Source organism: Brassica napus, chromosome A9 (genome assembly GCF_020379485.1).
Source record: "Brassica napus cultivar Da-Ae chromosome A9, Da-Ae, whole genome shotgun sequence".
Taxonomy (NCBI): Eukaryota; Viridiplantae; Streptophyta; class Magnoliopsida; order Brassicales; family Brassicaceae; genus Brassica; species Brassica napus.
This window is the reverse complement of record NC_063442.1, coordinates 29,486,563-29,508,928: the sequence shown is the minus strand read 5'-3', so window position 1 is coordinate 29,508,928 and position 22,366 is coordinate 29,486,563. Positions and strand designations below refer to the sequence as shown.

General features: G+C 31.4%; 3 protein-coding genes and 1 pseudogene across 4 annotated transcripts; 2 read left to right on the top strand and 2 right to left on the bottom strand.

The window, feature by feature from the left end:
- The first annotated feature begins 2,447 nt into the window (after positions 1-2,447).
- LOC106364679 lies at positions 2,448-2,918 on the top strand. Its single transcript, XM_048740493.1, has one exon. The coding sequence runs from the start codon at positions 2,448-2,450 to the stop codon at positions 2,916-2,918; it is 471 nt and encodes a 156-aa protein (XP_048596450.1).
- Positions 2,919-5,420: 2,502 nt separating this feature from the next.
- On the top strand, positions 5,421-5,978 carry BNAA09G28290D. Its single transcript, XM_013804203.3, has one exon. The coding sequence runs from the start codon at positions 5,511-5,513 to the stop codon at positions 5,745-5,747; it is 237 nt and encodes a 78-aa protein (XP_013659657.1). The 5' UTR covers positions 5,421-5,510; the 3' UTR covers positions 5,748-5,978.
- A 1,439-nt stretch (positions 5,979-7,417) lies between these two features.
- LOC106363230 lies at positions 7,418-11,029 on the bottom strand (annotated as a pseudogene).
- Positions 11,030-18,319: 7,290 nt separating this feature from the next.
- Positions 18,320-22,089, bottom strand: LOC106363229. Of its 2 annotated transcripts, none has more exons than XM_022691747.2 (14): positions 21,115-22,089; positions 20,845-20,926; positions 20,638-20,755; positions 20,466-20,558; positions 20,280-20,384; positions 20,099-20,182; positions 19,900-20,018; positions 19,710-19,811; positions 19,526-19,639; positions 19,385-19,441; positions 19,237-19,303; positions 19,087-19,140; positions 18,876-18,989; positions 18,320-18,786 (listed from the first exon to the last, which is right to left on the bottom strand). In XM_022691747.2, exons 2-14 carry the CDS (start codon positions 20,862-20,864, stop codon positions 18,667-18,669), a joined length of 1,167 nt encoding a protein of 388 aa, XP_022547468.1. In that variant the 5' UTR covers positions 20,865-20,926; positions 21,115-22,089; the 3' UTR covers positions 18,320-18,666. The 2 variants fall into 2 exon arrangements, with proteins under 2 accessions (XP_022547468.1, XP_022547469.1); XM_022691748.2 differs by having other exon boundaries at positions 21,134-22,089.
- Positions 22,090-22,366: the final 277 nt, after the last annotated feature.

The following is a 22,366-nucleotide window of genomic DNA, read 5'->3' as shown; positions in this document are numbered from 1 at the left end:
TGTCTTATTTTTTAAGAGTTCCAGAAAATTAGGAAACAATAAATTTTGAATATATTATTCTTCTTCTTCTAACTTCAAAGTCTATTATTTTTTAATTTTCTTATATTTTTTAGTTCAGAGAAAGGTAAGGTATTCTTTTAACCATTTATTATGATATAAAATATATAAAAATGTGTGATTTTCTTAAAATTTGCCTTAAATAATTAGCAATAATGTTTTTTGAATGAATTTGCTAAACTATATTTTTCTAAACCATATCTACATCAGTGATGCGGTCTTTAAACTTAAAATTTTGCTAAGAACGAAACTTAATAAACAACATACTACAACTTTTATAAAGATTAATGTGAATGGTCTCGAAAAAAACCAAGCATGTATTTCACCAAAAAAAAACCAAGCTTGTAATCCTTTTTCTTAACGCATAACTCCAAGAAGTCAAATCGAACTAAATCGTCTACGGGTGGTTTAGTGATATAAAAATATTTTTAAACTGATATTTTTATGTGTGTAATCTTTTAATGTATCCAAGTTCGCATTCCTCCTATATGGATATCCACTCCGCCCTCTCGGAATTGTGGATCTCCTATCCCAAGCGTCAATATCCATGGAAAAAATGATCCTTGTAGAGATCCACGTCGACATAGACGTCCTTCACCTCCCTATGCCGCGGCTTTAGAGTAAGCGACCGAAGCGGTTTCTTAGATCAACCTTATAATTGGTTAAAGCCCTACAAGTCAGATGAAGACAGATGTAGAAATTGATTCTAAAAAGTCAGAAAAGAAATCTCTGCACTCAACCGATTCTCTATCTCTCTTGCTTTATCTGTATTTTTTCAGTTCTTAGTCTTGAGATCCTTTATTATAAATGACCAATGGGGTGCTCTTAGCACCTTAAGACAATTTTACCAATATTTTAAATGATGTGTTATATCACTAATAATTTAATGGAAGATTTCATATATCTTTTTGAACTTTCCATTTTAATACATTTACTAGATTATATACCGAGTCACGTGCACATTGAGTACGTAAAATTGAGTTATTAATAATAACAAATTGAGTACGTAAAATTTCACATTTCAAATATTTGAATTTTTATCTAATTAAAATATTTGAGATTCTTATTATATTCAGTTTGATTATTTGATTCAACCAAAACCCATATTTAACTGAATAAATATTTTCAAACAATTCTTAAAAAAATACCCAAAAATAAAGATTCAAGAATTTATGCAAAGCTCTTATAAGCTTTATAAAATCAAATAAGGTGACTCTTATAATACAAGATCTCACTATTTATACTATGATTAAAAGTCCTAAGTCCTTAAATATAAAATTTAACCTTCTACCTTATTAAAACAAAAGCATTACATTGGATCTAACTCTTAGTCATGTATAATATTACATAAATGTCATTAGTAATTAATAAAAATTATAAATTCATTAAGGATATTATATAAAACATTATTATACTACTAATCATGTTTCCAAACAATTTAATAATTAAACTTGTGTCCAAACAACATAAACATAAAGTCTCACATTTTTAATAATTTTTCTTATTAATCTTAATACAAATTATTGATAAAATAAAAAAAATATTAAAACAGTCAAATAATTTATAAAAACTAAAATTTTGCAGCTTTAAAAGCTAAAATATTTTTATTTAATATGAAATAAATTAATTAACTGATTAGTCTTTTTGTATTTGCATATATGAAACATGTTCATTTAAACAAAATAAATTTTCATATAAAATTAATTTTTATATAAATAAGATGTTAATCAATAACTTGACATTAAAAAAATATAACAAACTTTTATTTATCATAATTTTTAAAACTGAAATACATCGCTTTATAATAGTTCATAATGAGAATTCGTAGTATGGATTGAAAACAAAAGAAAATAGTGTTATATATATATTAATATAAATATGAAGCAATAAAATTATATAACATTATCATATACACTAAAACATTTTTATTTCTTTTAATTAAATTATATTTTCTTAAAAATACTGTTGCGCTTTTAAATCGCAGACTAAACTCTAATTTATTTTTTAATATTAATCACAATCTTTTTAGTAATACAAAACTAATGTTTATCTAAAAAAATTAAGACTAAAATAGAATCCATGAGGGAGCAATTGAAAAACACCACACAATTTGCATGAAGGGATCTTGGATTTGGAGGAAGTTACTTAAGGTAAGGGACTTAGCGTATGAGTTTATGAAAATGGAGGTACGAGATGGATCAACTACGTCTTTTTGATTTGATAATTGGATGGGTGCAGGGAAGTTGATTGATGTCACAGGGGCTATTGGCACACCATATTTGGGCCTACCTCGAAGAGCGCTGGTGTGTGATGCGGTCTCCAGTGATGGTTGGAGTTTGAGGAATAAGCGCAGCAGGAGGTTCCAGACTCTATACAATTAGATACTCGCAATGCCGGTTCCTGATGAGGACATGGGAGATGATCTGGTTCTGTGGAAGCGAGGAAAAGATGAGTTTCAAGACAGTTTCTCGACTGCAAGTACTTGGGAGCAGATTAGGCACAAAAAGCCTAAGGTAGACTGGTCTGAGGCTGTATGGTTCACGCAGAGCACACCTCGGTACGCTTTTATCACTTGGCTAGCAGTGCAAAACCGGCTTTCTACCGGAGACAGGATGAGGAGTTGTGGTATTACGCAAGGGTGTGGACTTTGTGGAGAAAGGGATGAGACAAGAGATCATCTCTTCTTTGGTTGTCCCTACTCATTCACTGTTTGGAAAGGTCTAGTGAGAGGGTTCTTTGGACGCGGGACCAACCCTGACTGGTCTATCACGCTCAATGCGATCAAACGCAAGAGGGCTAATAGACTTGGCTCCATTCTACTCAAGATGATCTTCCAAACAGTCACTTACCACATATGGTGAGAGAGAAACTCAAGGCAGCATCAGGGCAACTGGGTATCGACGAACCGAATGCATAAGGCCATTGATAGATCGATGCGGAATAGAATAGTGTTGCTGAAGTATGGTCCACAGCATCGCTATGCTGGACTGCTACATAGATGGTTCGAGCTCACGGCTTAGGCAGATGGGGGTCTTTCTATAGGTCTCCCTATTCTTTTCTTCTTTCAGTATATTCTTCATAATCTGATTCTTTGTAAATGTAATTCTTTTACTTAGTTGATCAATAAATTTGAAATTTCATCAAAAATAATTGCATGAAATATATGTGATAAAATCCAAAATAGCCAAGATATTTTTGAAAATGTCTCTTTAATGGTGTAATGTAAACATTAATAATGATATCAACAAAGTGGTAAACATGAAAATTCCTATAAATAAGAGGGATCTTTTGAATTATGTGTGTGCGTCAATTTAATTATATACTTAATATTTACTTATTTCTCAGTTATTTAATATATAACATTATTTATTATTTTCTTAATATGCAAAAACATAAAATAAGTAATAATATATAGATATAATTATATATAAAATGTTTATTCCGTGCAAAACGTGAATTTTAACTTAGTATAGTGATATAATAATTAATAGCAAATCAATAAAATTGTCGCCATTTTATGAGTTTATAGAGAAAAACAACTGTACAAACGAAATTGATGGTGCATCCATATTCCAAGATCCTTGAACGTCTGTGCAGACAGCCTTGCTAAAGGTGGAAGATCACGAGGTATCAACCCCCAGCATGTCGACAGCTCTGCTCCCTACTGGCTTGCTTCCTATGCTGGCCAAAACAGAGCAACCTAGTTGTTAAGTTTGTTTTATCGATGTCAAAAAAAAAAAAAAAAAAAAACGAAATTGATGGTGGTGGTCGGGTGGTGCATTTGTGTCCAAGGAACTTGTCCTTCTCCGGATTAGTAGGGCTTCAGCATAGTTCAGATATAAAGAAACAATTTGTATATTGGATTGCAAATTGGACCCGGCCCCGTGACAAACGTCACATCTTCTTTCTGAGGCAATTTGGGCTTTTTCTTTTTCCTAGTGTAACGTCAAACCCGTGATTGGGCCATATCAACCTAGTGGTTTGCACAAAAGCTGCATCACTATCTTGACCAAGCAACAAAGACAAATCACTATAGTCTAGTCTATAGGACAACGAGAACCACGTTTTCTTATGTTCTCCACTCAAAATCGCGCATTATGAACGTATCTAATTGGATCAAACTATTGACGAATAATTAGACAGTAACTACCATTTACACTCATGGCATTGGCATATACCTTTGAACATAGAAACCGTTGGCCCACACCTCATGGATCCAAACTTTGTTCGAAAATGTCATCGAATCAATAATCTTGCTTGTTCTTGAAGCTATTCTCTCATACACTATCTATTCTATTAAAAATGAACCAGTCTTGATAAATCTATTTATAAAGGTTGTTTGGACCTTTTTTTTTTTTTTTGGTCTTCCTTGTATATTATATGTTATCCCTATTTAATCTCACTTTGTTATCAGCAAAATAAATATTATTAATTGAACTTTTGGCATTTAACTTAAAAAGATAATTTAACTTATACAACTCATTCAGAAAAGAAAATTATAAATCCAATTAACTTTTGTTACAAAAAAAAATTAACCAAATTAACTTTAGACCCTTTTTTTACAAAATCCTAAATTATGAAGACAATTTTATACATAAATACATATAAATGTAACATTATTTAAATTGTATGGTTTTCTAATAATAAAATATCTGTCACAAACTGATTTTTTTTAAAAAAAATTGATAATAGTTTGATAGAAAATTAAAAAAAGAAAAAAAAATAATACTTGCTTCACTATTTTGGTAGATTGATAATTAATATATTTATAAATAAACTTAACAATATTTGTTAAAAGAAATTTCTTATACAAGTCAAATATATATTAATATATCAAAAATTTATAAAACAAAAAAACAAATTATATTTTTTCTCAGTGGGTTAATAACGGTCTTTTTGATTTTCAGATACTTTTACTATATTCATTTTATTATATTCTATTCCACTATATATGAGTTACTAGATCTTACGGTTCGACCACAAGTCTGATTCGGACATGAAAACTCAATGAAAACATCGTACCCAACTGAAACAATAATAATAAAACAGCTTTAAATATTTTAGATATCTAATAATAAATATAAATTTATTTAATACTTGAGTTTACGGTCACCAAAAAAATACCCGCGCTTCTTAAACGCGGATCAAAATCTAGTATCGTATTAAATCCTCATCTACGAGACTAGTTTATACCAAATCTTTAGATATGTGCACTAAGATATTACAACAGGCTAAATTCCAAAGCCCTCAAGAATATTATTCATGTTTTTTTTAGAAAAGATAATGAAAAAGGGAATCCGATTCATCCTCATCGTTTCAAGTTGACTTCAAGCACCATATATCATCTCCTATATAAAGATACATCCAATAGTTTTCAAAGGTATCTCTAACAAAACCATACTCAGAATCAGAACAAGTAAAAGAACTAAAAGGGTTTATAATTTGAAGAAAACATGGTACTTGAAAACTCCTCTAATCGCAAATCTCATCATCACCGCAACTCGATGAAAGAGTTCCGAGTTTCCTATGCAGCTGAAGAGCCAAAACAGGTCTTGGAGTGTGTGGATATGAGGAGGACAAAAAGCGAGAAGGTGAGTAGGAGAAAGGCTACAAAAGAAGATAATGTTGACAAGGAAGCAGAGGCATTCATCAAGTTTGAGCATAGCAAGTGGATGAGTGAGAGCAGCTAGCTAGTCCATGGACTATGTGTAAGAAACAATAAGGACATACCATATATCATATATTATATATATATATACTGTATTAAATGATTCATGTATATTGTGCTCGACTTCTTTTTTTTTTGTCTTGGTGTGCAACCATCTTCTTGTTTTTATTTTGGTTATTGTAACAAAACTGGATGTTGTTTCCTTTAAGCTAAAAGGCGCATGGAATAAACCATTACATACTATTAATTGGTATATTTCTTGATTTACCAGTTTTAATGCAATAAATAAATATGCAAGGTGTTAAGCTAATAAACTTACAATCTAAAACCAATTAGTGATAAGTGGAGTGACTCATCTACTTAAATATTACTAATGATCCCTTCTAACTACCGAGGTGGGATCCTTTGTTCTTAATATGCCCCCTCGAGATGATGGTTTTTTAAGCGTCAATTTTGGAATGTCTATGCAAGAATGGAAGACCAACTTTGGATCGGATCGATGTGGATCGGGTTGAACTGCGTGAATTTGACTTTGATACCATGTTAAGATAGATGAACTTCCAACCTAAGACCAATTGGTGATAAGTAGAGTGGTCTATCTATCTTATATATTACTAAGGATCTTTTCCAACTACCGATATGAGATCTTTCTCTCTCATAGGTATATCATATTTTACGCATATACAGTAGTTCCATCTAAAACATAAACACAAGAATTTTTGAAATCTGATATTTGTATTAGACAACATAACAAATCAGAAGAGGGATATAGTGTTAAACAAGATACTTCTACTACTAGAGAATGGATCTGCAAAGAGGACAAGTCGTTTGGTTATTACCAAACTAGTTGTCAAGACAAGTTCTGTGAAAGAAATGCTTGCAAGAAACCAATTCACTCACTTCTTTCTTGCTCTTTAAACCCACAAAGACACACACACACAACACTCTACACCTTTCTCAATTCTTCTTCTCCTCCGAGATCACACACATGTTCGGTTTCATCAACTCGACAATCTTATCTTTTGTTGCAAAAGTTATTTGATAGTCATCTTCAACGTTTTAACAGAATCTGATTAAAGGTATATCTATATTAATTAATCTTGATTGTGCTCGACTTCTTTTTTTTGTCTTGGTGTGCAACCATCTTCTTGTTTTTATTTTGGTTATTGTAACAAAACTGGATGTTGTTTCCTTTAAGCTAAAAGGCGCATGGAATAAACCATTACATACTATTAATTGGTATATTTCTTGATTTACCAGTTTTAATGCAATAAATAAATATGCAAGGTGTTAAGCTAATAAATTTTTAATCTAAAACCAATTGATGATAAGTGGAGTGATTCATCTACTCAAATATTACTAATGATCCCTTCCAACTACCGGTGTGGGACTTTTTGTTCTTAATATGCCCCCTCGAGATGATGGCTTTTTAAGCGTCAATTTCAGAATGTTTATGCAAGAATCGAAGGCCAACTTTGGGCCGGATCGATGTGGATCGGGTTAAACTGCGTGAATCTGACTCTGATACCATGTTAAGGTAGATGGACTTCCAACCTAAGACCAATTGGTGATAAGTGGAGTGGTCTATCTATCTTATATATTACTAAGGATCTTTTTCAACTACCGATGTGAGATATTTGTCCCTAATAGGTATATATATTTTATGCATATACAGTAGTTCCATCTAAAACATAAACACAAGAATTTTTGACATCTGATATTTGTATTAGACAACATAACAAAATCAGAAGAGGGATATAGTGTTAAACAAGATACTTCTAATACTAGAGAATGGATCTGCAAAGAGGACAAGTCGTTTGGTTATTACCAAACTAGTTGTCAAGACAAGTTCTGTGAAAAAAATGCTTGCAAGAAACCAATTCACTCACTTCTTTCTTGCTCTTTAAACCCACAAAGACACACACACACACACACACAACACTCTACACCTTTCCCACTTCTTCTTCTCCTCGGAGATCACACACATGTTCGGTTTCATTAACTCGACAATCTTTTCTTTTGTTGCAAAAGTGATTTGATAGTCATCTTCAACGTTTTACCAGAATCTGATTAAAGGTATATCTATATTAGATTATCTATAAAGATTGTATGTAAATGTTGAGAAGAAGCACTTAAAAATCTCATAGCTTAAAAAAAAGGGTAAGGTACTAGTGCAATGTAGTTGAATTGGATGGAGTTTGAACTTGTAACGATTTAAAATATTCCTTCTCTGCCTCATCCACTCTCTTCTCGAACATTGCCCATTCCATATAACATCTATCCCTCACCTACATGAACAACAACCACACAAGTTTTAAAAACATATTGTCACATCTAGTTACTTGCTTGACAAGTTCTTGAAAAAAGGCAAGACCAAGCTTCTCTTACCCCTTGCCCTGGCGATTTCCCATCTTCTTCCTTTCCCTGACTGCCAAGGGAAGGTATAGATTGATGAACGATCCACTGAGTGTCTACTATTCCTATCTTCTTATAAGCAGGCTCCTTCATTCTCACATAGAAATAATATGGAAGCCTCTTTGTTAATTGAATAACCAAAAAAAAAAACATTTCTATAACGCTAAAAGACATGTAATGTTTTGTGTACCTCAACACACCTTCTGAGTGCAAAGTCAAGACCCCAACCGTGAACCAAATCATTCTGTTATTGTGGTTCATAATAAGGTGTAAGCAAGAGATAGAGAAAAAGAACTAAAAAGAAGTAAGTGTAAACAGGGGGTAATAGAGTAAGTGTAACCTGAATCATATGCCACACGCAGCGCCACGCATCTCTTGAGAATACAGGAGCCATTATCTCCACAAATCTGTTGTGTTATTAAAGAGTTAAAGTTATATATGTGAAGATATGAACAATGAGGTTGATAAAGAGATTTTTAACATACGCAGCACATGGTGGCCGATGAGGATCCAAGCACCTCTCGGGTTTCTCATTTGTTTCTTCCCTGATAAGTTTCAAACCCAATATATAAATTTAATGAAACAAAAATCATGTACATAGGAAGTTGTATACATACTTATGGACTTCAACATCCTCTCTTTTTTTTAGTGATTTTCCATGTACACACTATCTCTGGGTCCAAACCAGGCTGTGAAATCTCAAGGCCATGCTTCTTGACCATGTGTAAGTATCTGCAACAATAAACTTATATTATTAATTAAGATAAAAGATAATGGAAGTGAGAGTAAAAAAAAAAACTCACTTTTCTGCGTCAAAGTGATCGACTCCAAGATCTTCATCCCACATGAATATATAATCGTATCGCGCTACAATGTCAGGGTGCAAGAATCTCTTTGCATACCACCTTATATATTCACAACATATATATATATATATGAGAGTCAAGAAACTCATATAACTAGGGGCAAAAGATAGAGAGGTATAAGCAAAGCTATTGATACCATTTTGTCTGCTTCTTAACACTGATGTGTATCACATTCTTCGACCACTCAAATTCATCATCCCACTCACTTGTTCTTCCATCGTAATGAAACAGAACAATGGTAAAGTTGTCCGAAAACTGTTTTTAGGAAGACAAAACATGGTGTTCAAAAAAAAAGGAAAACAAAACATAAATGAGATTACCATTAAGATAATTCTTTTTTTTTAGAAAAAAAAAACAAAAAGGACAGGAAGCAACCTTCTTAACACATGCATCTATGTTTTGTCTCTGTTTGTAACCCACTGTAAATGTTACTAGATATCTCGGTTTCTTTTTCAAATTCTGAGGAAACAGAGAGAAGAAAATAAACTGTAAATCCAAGAATGAGATTGCATGCTTGAGAATCAAACCTCTTCAGGGTTCCCCCAAAACCTGCGCAAGTACAAGTCTGACTCGGATGCAATAATACCGGGTGGTAATCTCTCAGCTCCTTTTGGATTTGAAGGAACCCATATCTGAGCAAAATGTGAATCAAATTGTTCTTGAAACATGCAAACAAATGTGCAAAATTTCTAAACAATTACATAAAACATACCTTTGAGATATCAGTGGCTTGTACAGGAGCTGCAATATCTGAATGTCTACTTGAGATAGCAATGGAACGAAGAAGGTTTTGTGGTAGACTCACCTTCATAATACATCATGACAAGAGATGAAGGAAAATCTAGGAAGAAGAAGAGATTGAAGAGAAAGAAGACTAACCTTAGGGATCCACAAAGATGGAAAAGATAGTCCAAGTAGAATGCCAAAAGTCACAGAAAACAACGCAGTAGCAAGAAGCTTCATGCCATTATCTTCTGATCTTCTACCATAAGTTGGACTGTACCAACAACAACTATAATCAGGTCCAAATTAGGCTATATATATATGTCTACAAGAGAAGAAGAAAAATAAACTAGATAAAGAGGTTTTCTTACCTGCGTGACAAGATTCCCATAGTTATGTTCTTTAAATTACAACTTTTGATTCTAAGCTCCAGATGTTAGCAACACCATTACTCCTATTATTAACAAAACTGTTGTGATCCAAATTACTCGAGCGATGCAATCAAACATGTGATTAATATAAGAATTTATCTAATCAAAGACTCAAGTCAAGTTGAATAAGAGACCTTGCTTATGATGTTAATTTAAACAGCATTGGCTTAACAAAAAAAGGAAAACACATATTTGTAACCAAACAGAAAATAATACAATTACATCATGAGTCCATGACATTACAAATCAGTAGTACACCCAGTGATAGCTTTTGGAGATCCTTGACTTTCAGGATAGAAGTGGATTTTGGTTTTGGTTTTGTCTCAAAAAAAAATTTGATAAAAATTTGTGTATCCTTTATTCTTTTTGTTTAACTTTATACAGTTAAAATAAGTTAAACAATCACATTATCTATATTATAAAAATTTAGATTTTCCCATATATGTTATATTTAGATTTTTTTTTTAAACGGCTATAAATTATTAAAAGCATTAAAAGTATCACTTATAAAATTTTGGGATTAATGGTTTAAGTTTTTTTTTGTTATAAAAAATACAAATGATTATAAAACAATGAGCATGAAGTCTCATTTAATAGATATTCAGATTAAGATATAAATATATATATATATATATATAACATTTAAATTAAAATATATACCATCTAAAATACATGAATATTTTAATTTCAAACATTGCATTGAATTTTTAGAAATGATTATAAATAATTAAAACTGTTAAACATTCCACACTGAAAATTATGTTATCAATGATTTAAAAAATTTGTAATAAAAAAATACAACTGGTTATAAAATCATATGAGTAGGAAACTTTATTTAATTGATAGTCATATACTATATATACTATATAAGTGTTAATAATATCAATTAAATTTAAGTATATAACATATAAAATAGACAAAATTGATTGTTTTAATTTATTTATCATAAAATGATTGTAAATAAACAAGAGTGATTGTTTTGATTTATGTACTCATACTAATTTAATTATATACATAATAATTTGTTTACATCATTATATACATAATAGTTATTGATTTCTCAATGATTTAATATATATTTCTTATTTTATAATATGTAAAGAAAGCAACAAATAAAAATACGTACATAATATAATTTTTATATACAATGATCATTCCGCGCAAGGAATGAGTTTTAACCTAATAATAAAATAAAATTCAGTTGATTGTTAATTTTCTGAAATTATCAGATTTTCTGTGATATGATTACTGATTTAGCTTATGGAAATGGAAACCAAAATGGAGAGTTTTCTGAAAAATTGAAATATTTATATAATCTGGATTTGATTTGGTATCATGTGGGGGAATCGTAATATTTTCCCTTTTTGGCAGATTTTTATTGAATAATTGACCCTTAACCCAACCAACCAAGAAGAAGATTAAGAAGTAATAACTTTGAAGTTCCTCTTTAAACTTTGAATAGTTCAGAAGTCATGTATCAAGCTACTTTAGCACGTAATATATATATATCACATTTAATTTTTTGAAACAAGATCACTATTTTACGCATAAATGACATTTAGAAAAAGTAATGGCATTGTGTATTTGTTGTATGTTTTTTTGTTACAAACGTTTCTACTAGTTTTTAGTTTTCAGTAGTAATTATATACTTACACTGTTTCATATTAAATGTCACTTTGACATTTCTTTTAGTTACATTTAAATGGTAGCTTTCGGAATTCAATACAATTGTTTTGACATATTGCTAATTCTAACCTTGAATCAAACTGATGAATCTGTTTAAGTTATGGACAAAAAAAATCTTGAATCAAATTAACCAAATAATAGGAAAATATGAAAATCCAAAAGCCATTTTATAATCATTATTAACGGACTCGCAAACTTTTTTTTTTTTGAAAAAGAACGGACTCGCAAACTTCATTACAATGTTAAACATAACATTGACTTTTTAACTTTTTATTTGTTAATTAAATAAGATCTATAAAAAGATTCCAAGTCACTTTTATATATGATGAACACAAATATGACTAAAAGTTCTAATCAAAAGCTGCAGGTTTTAGGACAAAACAAATCAAATAATGGAAGAGAAGAGAAATGCATGGAGTTCATGCTAAAATAGGTTATCCATTTTAGCATGAACATTTTTTTCTGAAGAAGAAGAGGAAGAGCTTCCACCAATGAAAGAAACTCAAGCAATTGATGTTGATGACGCACCACCTTTCGTTCTAAATAAATTGTTTCACCAAGAGAAAGAAAAACTGAAATTTTTTTATTCAATAAATAAATATTACTCATATCAGTGCTTTGATTTTCAAAATACATTAAATTATTTAAAATTGTTGACCAAAATAAACACTTCCTTGATTTCTTAAAAAGTGTCAATTTAATATTTTGCACACTAATTAAGAAAACAGATTAAAGTTTACTTATACACTTAATAACTACAATTATTTACTAATTAATTAATTGTAGTTATTTAACTATTTATCATTAAAGTTTGTGTTGTATTTAGTTTGGTCAATAGTCTTGAAAAAATTTAATGTATTTTGAAAATCAAAGCACTACACGAGTAACATTTATTTATGGAGTCAAAAAAATTCAGTTTTTATTTCTCTCTGTGAAGCAATTTATTTAGATTGAAAGGTGGTGTGCCATCAACATCAATCGCTTGAGTTTCTTACTTTGCTAGAAGTTCTTCTTCTTATGGGTTGGCTGCCTAAAACCCTCTGTAAACATACAAACCCTACTTATTCCCACCCAAAGTATTTAGTTCTTGATAAACCCACCCAAACTTATAATTTCTCTTTACATTCCCCCATAATCTTTCTTAATCCCCCTCTCTAATCAGATTCTGAAATTAAGATTAGAGATAATTAATTGCGTTTTGTAAATAGCGATTGCCCATCCAACATTAAAAACAGACCCGACCAACCTAGATTTTAAACCAAAACTGAATTGGGGCTAAATAAAAAATTAGGATTTCTTCTATCTTCTTTGCTCAAGACACAGAGCAAACAGATCAAAATAGAGAGACAGGGTTCGTGTCTCTTCTTCACACGAGACAAGGACGACGAAGATGACAGAGAAAGAGAGATAGAAACGGGAGAAGAGAGTGCAGAGGAGAGAGAGAGAGAGGGACATAGATGAAAAGAGACGACCCGAGAATCATGGGCGAATTTTGAAACATTGAAGGAGCTGTTGTTGCTAGAGGATGAGATAGATGTGCATCGAGAACTCTAAATGAATGTACTTTTGTGGCTTTTGTGTAAGATCTATTATAGTTTGGTGGAACATGAATTTGTCTTTTTGAATTTTGTGAGATGAGATTGTGAGATCATTTTACATAGCAACATAAACAAATTGTGCTTAACAACGTTTAACCAATAAAAAAAGACATCAAATACATTCATCAATACTATTCTAAAAGGGAAGGAGTCTTAAAAAATCTACCTATAAAAGTTGTTTGGACCCTTTCATTTAATTCATTATTTTTTGGTCTTACCTTAAACTTAGTCTAATAATATGTTACCATATATTTCTCTAACAATAATCTATTTAATTCCTTTATTTATTCAAATATCATTCATAAATCTTAATCATTACTATTACTATATTTACCATTTTGATTTCTAATCGTAAAAGCATTGAAACTAATGTTTTATATTATCACTTTTATCATATAATATGTGATTTAAAGCAAAAGAAGTTACACGTCATATATGTGTACATTCTAACTTCATATTTCCTTTATAATAAAGTAATCATATCATATATAAACTTTCCTACTAAAATCTCATATAATATACTAAACTTTTAACCGTCTATAGTTTGATAGATATTTTCATATTTAAAAATGAGTTTTCTAAAAATATTTCATCAACCATGTTTTTGTACAATAACGTTAAAAATGTATATCAAATGTTGGACCCGATTTGGACGTAATGGGTTCACATCTGTTCGGGTATTTAGAATCCTGAAAAAAATTTGAAATATCTAAAAAATCTGAAAAATATCTGAAACACGAAAAGTAGTTGAAACTCCAAACAAATACCCAAAAAATTCAAATACCTGAAAATTCAAAATCTTATTCAAAATCTGAAACTGAACTGAAAATACCCAAAATTTTATCTAAATACCCAAATTTTTTTTTAATTTGAAAATTTACCTGAAATAAAAAACTATAATTGTAAACCAAAAACTTAAAAAAAATATCCATAATGCCGAAAACATATTCGAAATATCTAAATATACCTAATAAACACAACATATTTATGATCAGGTCTAAGATAGGATCCAAACTCAAACAAAGACATGCGGGTCCAAAAAAAACCCAATAGGTTATCTGCTCTGAACCTGAACTAAACCTATATTTCCGGGTCGGTTCGGTTTGTTTTTTGATCCGGATATAATTCTCATACCTAAAATAAACTTACGTAAAAGTGTATATATAAAATATCATATAAACTAATTCATAGATTATATAGCTGTTAAAAATTATATTTTTCGATATAATAAAACTTTGTATTATAATATAATCCAAAAAATCCGCGCTTTCCAAGCGCGGGTCAAAATCTAGTTTAGAGTTTTAAAGATACAACAAAAGACAAAAAAAAAAGTTGAACCAGTTTTCTGCACAGCCTTCGAGTTTTAACCAACAAAAAAAAAAGCAATCAAAATGTTTTAACTAGTCTTGAACTTGCGTAGATTGAATAGGTTGTGTATGTCTGATCTCTTCATGGGCGTGAGAAAAAATGCCTTGCCACAATAATACATTCTCATACCATAACCAAACATCAACCGACCAAAGAAAAATAACAACCAGTCTTGATGATGAAGAGACGCCATCAAGAAACGTCCGTAGAAGAAGCTCATTCAATGGGAAAGAACCTTGAAGATGATAACATGGACGATTTTCTAACTGGTTTAGGGTATAAGGTTCGATCTTCCGTGGCTGAAGTTGCACAAAATCTTGAGCAGCTTGAACTGGTTCTGTCCAACGTTGATGTTCTTGGCTTTAATGCATTAAACAACACCATTCATTACAATCCCTCTGATCTCTCCGGCAGGGCAGAGACCAGGCTCTCGGAGCTTAACTACTTCCCACCTTCTCCGCATTCCAACCTGACCGTAATGTGCAACCTGAGACCAGAGGACGACGAGTGTTGCAGCACCAGCAGCAAGAGGATCCAACGAATCCGTACCTGGTGTGAATCACACCGCAGTGAGCAGCGAGTCAACTCGTCTCCTTCCACCTCTGTTTCGTCTCTCTCCATCTCTTTTGTTTCTACTTCATCTCTTACCATTTCTGTTTCGTCTTTCTCTCTTGTGTGCAGTCTCTCTTCTTCCTATATCTCTCTCTCTCTCTCTCCAATTTTCGTTTCTGTGTAGGAGTCTCTGTGTCGTGAAGAAGAAACCTTGAGAAAAACCCCAAATTGATTTTGGGTTAATTTTAAAAAATCTGGGTCGGGTCGTATTTTAGTGAATTGGGTCAGTTTTGAACGGGTTTTTAATTGGACAATCACTAATCTTAAACGCGATTTTCCACCCTTACAATTTTGATTTAAAATTCGATCAGAGAGGGGGATCCGAGAAGGATTAAAAAGATTAGAGGGAGATGCGAAGAGAAATCATATGTTCGGGTGGGTTAATCAAGAGCTGAGTACTTTAGGGGGAATAGATAGGGTTCCTATGTTTACAGGGGTTTTTAGGCAGTCAACCCTCTTATTATTTAGGAAAATTGTTTAGATCAAAAGGATAATCTACTTTAGCATAAACTCTATCCGTTCTTCTTCAATTCTTTGATTTGTTTTGTCCTAAAACCTGCAGATTTTGATTAGAACTTTTAGTCATATTTGTGTTCATCATAAATAAAAGTGACTCTAAAAACTTTTTATAGATCTTATTTCATTAACAAATAAACGGTAAAAAAGTCAATGTTACGTTTAACATTGTAATGAAGTTTACGAGTCAGTTAATAATGACTATAAATGGTTTTTGGGATTTCACATTATCCTATTATTTGGTCAATTTGATTCAAGGTTAGAATTGATAATATGTCAAAACAATTGTATTAAATTTCGAAAAGTACATTTTTATGTAACTAAAAAAGGTGTCATAGTGACACTTAATATACAACACAAATTAATGATAAATAATTTAATAATTAAAATAAGTTAATTAGTAAATAACTATAGTTATTAAGGGTATAATCGAACTTCAATCAGTTTTTAATTAGTGTGTAAAATGTTAAAGTGACACTTTTTAAGAAATAAAAAGAAGTATTTTATTATAGCTGTAAATTAAAATTTAAAATAAACATTTTATTTATGATTATTTAATGACATATATATATTTTTTAATTAATAAAATAAAATTTTAATTCACAACAATGATGTTCTCATTTATGTGTATCATACGGTAATAATTTATGTAAAATTTACATTTCACACCCTTTTAATTTTTATCACCGTTTTTTACCATCCGAACATTTTCATGTTAAGTTTTTCACTATCACATAGCGTTTGATCTGCAATAACCAAACAAGTGATCTTCTTAACCAAACCTTATACACACATTAAATACAAAAATGCTGCAAGGACTAAGACTTGGCTGCTAATCATTTACTTGTGACTCTACATATCAATCGTATAAGCCCGGTACACACTAAGATTTGAACGAAAAGGATTTTATTGATCACTGTGGGTGTGTGAACAACCTGCTTCTCACCAAGCAAAATTAAACTCCTTTCATTAAAACATTACAACAAGAAACAAAACATGTTCAAGCTTTCACGCTTCATCAGCTGGTAGGAATGTCAAATAGGCTTAATGACTATGGGTTAGCCAAGACCAAAGCCAAATGGTCTGACTATATTAGATCCAAAAATTAAAGTTGTCCAATTGGACTGAAACCCGTTAACTCCAAATTAGATGAGCTAAAACCATATGGACATGTGCGTCCAATAAACCTAAAAATATAGGGTTTTCCAGAAAATAAAAACATGTTTTCCACTAAATTTGCAAAATCACATTTTTCGTCAAAACCGCAAAATCACATTTTCCCGCCAAAACCATAAATTCACATTTTTTTGTCAAAATGGTAAAATCACATTTTCTTCCAAGACCTCAAAATCACGTTTTCCCGCCAAAATCGCAAAATCATGTTTTTCTACCAAAACCGTAAAATCTTGCTTTTCTGCCAAAACCGCAAAATCACGTTTTTTTACCAAAACCATAAAATCATGTTTTCTCTCCAAAACCGAAAAATCATGTTTTCCCATAAATTTGCAAAATCGTGTTTTCTGCCAAAATCGCAAAATCATGTTTTCTGCCAAAACCGAAAAATCATGTTTTCGGCAAATCTGCAAAATCGTGTTTTCTGATTAAAATCATAAAATCATATTTCTCACATTGTATATGTATTTTTATATAAATTGAGTATGAAAATGTGTTTTTATGGATTTAGTATGTTAAAGCATAAAAATTATTTGGACACCGCAGAAAGTCTATTTGGATTTGTCTATATTGAGTTTGGTCAATTTGGACTGGGTACAATTTGGACTTAAAAAAACAATGTTCAATAAACTGCTTTGTCCATTTGAACATTGCTCATTGGACATGGACAGCTCAATTGACATCTCTATGAGCTGGTATATACAACATAGCTATAAAGCATTTAAAATTTATTCCTAAAAACAATATAAAACATTTAAAATGCAATAAATAAATATGCAAGGTATATCAGATTTTATGCATATACAGTAAGTTCCATCTAAAACATAAACACAAGATTTTTGAAATCTTATATTTGTATTAGACAACATAACAAAATCAGAAAAAAGATAGAGTTAAACAAGATACTTCCATTAATAGAGAATGGATCTGCACACAAGACCAGCTTAATGGGGAAGGCAAACAGTGTATCCACCTAAAATCCAGTAAATTTTAATAACATAAGGGGCCATATATATATATATATATATTTATAACAGGAGCCAAATGTTTTTTTTTGATACTTGGTGTTAAATTTCGACAATAACATAGTAATTTAAGGTTTTAAAAGTTAAAAGTTGAAAACGAAAATAATAAATTTAGTTACTTTGTTTAAAAATTTCAATATTATTTTAATAAAATTTTAATTATAATATCAAAATTAATTAATTAATTAATTAAGAGGCCTATAAAAAATGTTTTCGGCCAGGCCCTTCATAGGCCGGCCCCTGTCTGCAAAGAGGACAAGTCGTTTGGTTATTACCAAACCAGTTGTCAAGACATGTTCTGTGGAAGAAATGCTTGCAAGAAACCAATTCGCTCACTTTTTTTGATTTGATAATCCTCGACATTTTTTTTGTTGCAAAAGTGATTTGATAATCCTCTTTCAACGATTTAACAGAATCTGATTAATGATATATCTATATTAGATTATCTATAAAGATTGTATGTAAATGTTGAGAAGAAGCACTTATAAATCTCACAGCTACAAAAAAAAGGAAAAAAATGGTAAGGTCCTAGTGCAATGTAGTTGAATTGGATGGGGTTTGAACTTGTAACGATTTAAAATATTCTTTCTCTGCCTCATCCACTCTCCTCTCGAACATTTTCCATTCCATATGGCATCTATCCTTCACCTACATGAACAACAACCACACAAGTTTTTTAAAACATATAGACACATCTACTTACTTGCTTGTCAAGTTCTTGACCAAGCTTCTCTTACCCCTTGCCATGGCGATTTCCCATCTTCTTCCTTTCCCTGACTGCCAAGGGAAGGTATAAATTGATGAACGATCCACTGAGTGTCTACAATTCCTATCTTCTCATAAGCAGGCTCCTTCATTTTCACATATAAATAATATGGAAGCCTCTTTATAATCGAATAACAAAAAAACATTTCTATAACGCTAAAAAACATGTAATGTTTTGTGTACCTCAACACATCTTCTGAGTGCAAAGTCAAGACCCCAACCGTGAACCAAATCATTCTGTTATTGGGGTTCATAAAAAGGTGTAAGCAAGAGATAGATAAAAAGAACTAAAAAGAAGTAAATGTAAACAGGGGGTAATAGAGTAAGTGTAACCTGAATCATATGCCACACGCAGCGCCATGCATCTCTTGAGAAAACAGGAGCCATTATCTCCACAAATCTGTTGTGTTATAAAAAGTCTCAAAGCTATATATGAGAAGATGTCAACATTGAGTTTGATAAAGAGATATTTTTAACATACGCAGCACATGGAGGCCGAGGAGGATTAGAGCACCACTCGAGTTTCTCATCTGTTTCCCTGATAAATTCAAAGCCATTATTACAAAGAAATTAATGTAACAAAAATCATGCTACAGATGAAATGTATATGAGTCCTACATACTTATGGACTTCAACATGCTCTCTTTTTTTAGTGATTTGCCATGTACACCCTTTCTCTGGGTCCAAACCAGGCTGTGAAATCTCAAGGCCATGCTTCTTGACCATGTGTATGTATCTGCAACAACAAACTTATATTATTATTTAAGATAAAAAATAAAATGGAAGTGAGTGTAAAATAAACTAACTCTTCTGCGTCAAAGTGATCGACTCCAAGATCTTCATCCCACATGAATATATAATCGTATCGCGCTACAATGTCAGGGTGCAAGAATCTCTTTGCATACCACCTTATATATTCACAATATATGAGAGAGTAAAAAAAAATCATATAACTAGGGGAAATAAATAGAGAGGTCTAAGCAAAGATATTGCTACCATTTTGTCTGCTTCCGAACACTAATGTGTATTACATTCTTCGACCATTCAAACTCATCATCCCACTCACTTGTTCTTCCATCGTAATGAAACAGAACAATGGTAAAGTTGTCTGAAAACTGTTTTTAATTAGGAAGACAAAACATAAATGAGTTTACTATTAAGATAAAAACAGAAAACAAAAAGGACATGAAGCAACCTTCTTAACACACGCATCTATGTTTTGTCTTTGTTTATAACCCACTGTAAATGTTACTAGATATCTCGGTTTCTTCTTCAAATCCTGAGGAAGCAGAGAGAAGAAACAAAAGCTAGTGTCACTGATCTCACACGTAGAAATGTAAAATCAAAGAATGAGAATGTGGTTTGGAGAAACAAACCTCTTCAGGGTTCCCCCATAACCTGCGCAAGTACAAGTCTGATTCGGATGCAATAATACCGGGTGGCAATCTCTCAGCACCTTTGGGATTTGAAGAAACCCATATCTGAGTAAAATGTGAATCACACTGTTCTTGAAACATGCAAACAAATGTGTAAAGTTTATAAAAGAATAACACAAAACAAACCTTTGAGATATCAATGGCATGTACAAGAGCTGCAATATCTGAATGTCTATTTGAGATAGTAATGGAACGAAGAAGGTTTTTCGGTAGATTCGCCTTCACAATACAAAATGGCAACATAAAGAAAAAAATCTAAGAAGAATCAAAGAATAGATTGGAGAGAAAGAAGACTAACCTTAGTGATCCATAAAGATGGAAATGATAGTCCAAGGAGAATGCCAAAAGCTGTAGCAAACAAAGCAGTTGCAAGAAGCTTCATGCCATTATCTTCTGATCTTCTACCATAAGTTGGACTGTACCAACAACAATTATAAGCTGGTCTAAAGCCTTCTATACGTCTACAGAGAAAAGAAGAAAAGAAACGAGATAAAGGGATTGTTACCTGCGTGACAAGATTCCCATAATTATGTTTTTTAATCACAACTTTTGATTCTAAGCTCCAAATGTCACCAACACCATTACTCCTATTATAAACAAAACTGCAATGAGCTAAATTACTCGAGCGATGCAATTAAACATGTGACCAATACGCATGATCTAATCAAAGACTCAATTCACGTTGGATCAAAGATGTTGCATGATATTGAATCAAACGGTATTCGTCATTAAATAGATAACACATATATATTCTTAACCAGATAGAAAAAAATACAATTTATTCATGACATTACAAATCAGTAGAACACCCAGTGATCGGTTTTGGAGATCTTTTTCAGAACAGATGTGGGTTTTGGTTTTATCTCAAAGGAGATTAAAAATATAGCAGCCAAATGATATTTGATTTTCTAAAATTTACAGATTTTCTGTGATATGATTACTGATTTAGCATATGGAAGTGTAAGCCAAATTAAATGGGGAGTAATCTCTTTGGAATTTTTATATTAATTGGTTTTGATTTGGTACTTGGTCATCATATGGGCGAAATATTTTCCATTTTTGGCAGATATCTTTATGAATAATTGACTCCAAACAAGAAGAAGATCAAGAAGTAATAACTTTAAAGTTCCTTTTTAAACTTTGAACGGTTCAAAAGTCATGTGTTAACCTATTTTTAGCACGTAATATTAATATATAAGTATATATATATATATATCAGCCACATTTATTTTCGAAACATTTAATAGCTGTAAATTAAAGTTGTAAAATAATATTTTTATTAATAAAATAATTACATTTATGTATAGTATAGTATATAGTACTATTTTTCTCTGGGTAAAAATGTTAAGAAATATAGTACTAAATTTTACAACAATGATGAATATCTCGTTTACGTATAGTATAGAGTACTAAAATTTACATTTCACACCCTTTCACATTTGTTCACCTGCATGTTATGTTTTTCAATATCACATATTGTTTCTTACAGTTTGGTACACTAACAAACTTGTTCTGATTAATCTACATCTGGCAGCATCCATTCCATTGCACCATTCAGATTTCGAAGCCTATATACAGATATATACATATGCTGTTCATATCCAATTTTAAAGATTCAAACTCTTAACAAATCCTTTTACTTTTGGAGATTACAACATATCCTCTATTTTGGCTTTGCAGATTAAAACTTGCTCCACTTACATTTTTGGAGAAGATGTGGCTATATAGCCTATGTTCCGACAGTGTATTGTCTTCCCCCCCACTTGTGTGCTCTTCTTCTTGTTTTTTGTATAAAAAGGTAAAAAAAAAGGATTAATTAACCTTTGTTTCTTGCATTCTTCTCACTTATTAATTGATCAGCTAAATTATGGGAGCGGCTTTCAAAGATAGGAGTGAATCGTCAAGAATGTTGGTGTTTGTTAGGTGACTTTAATGACATTCTTCATAACGGCGAGAAAAGTGGAGGTGGTGCTACTTTTGTTCCGTTCACTAATATGATCAGAGCTTGTCGAATGACTGAATTACCA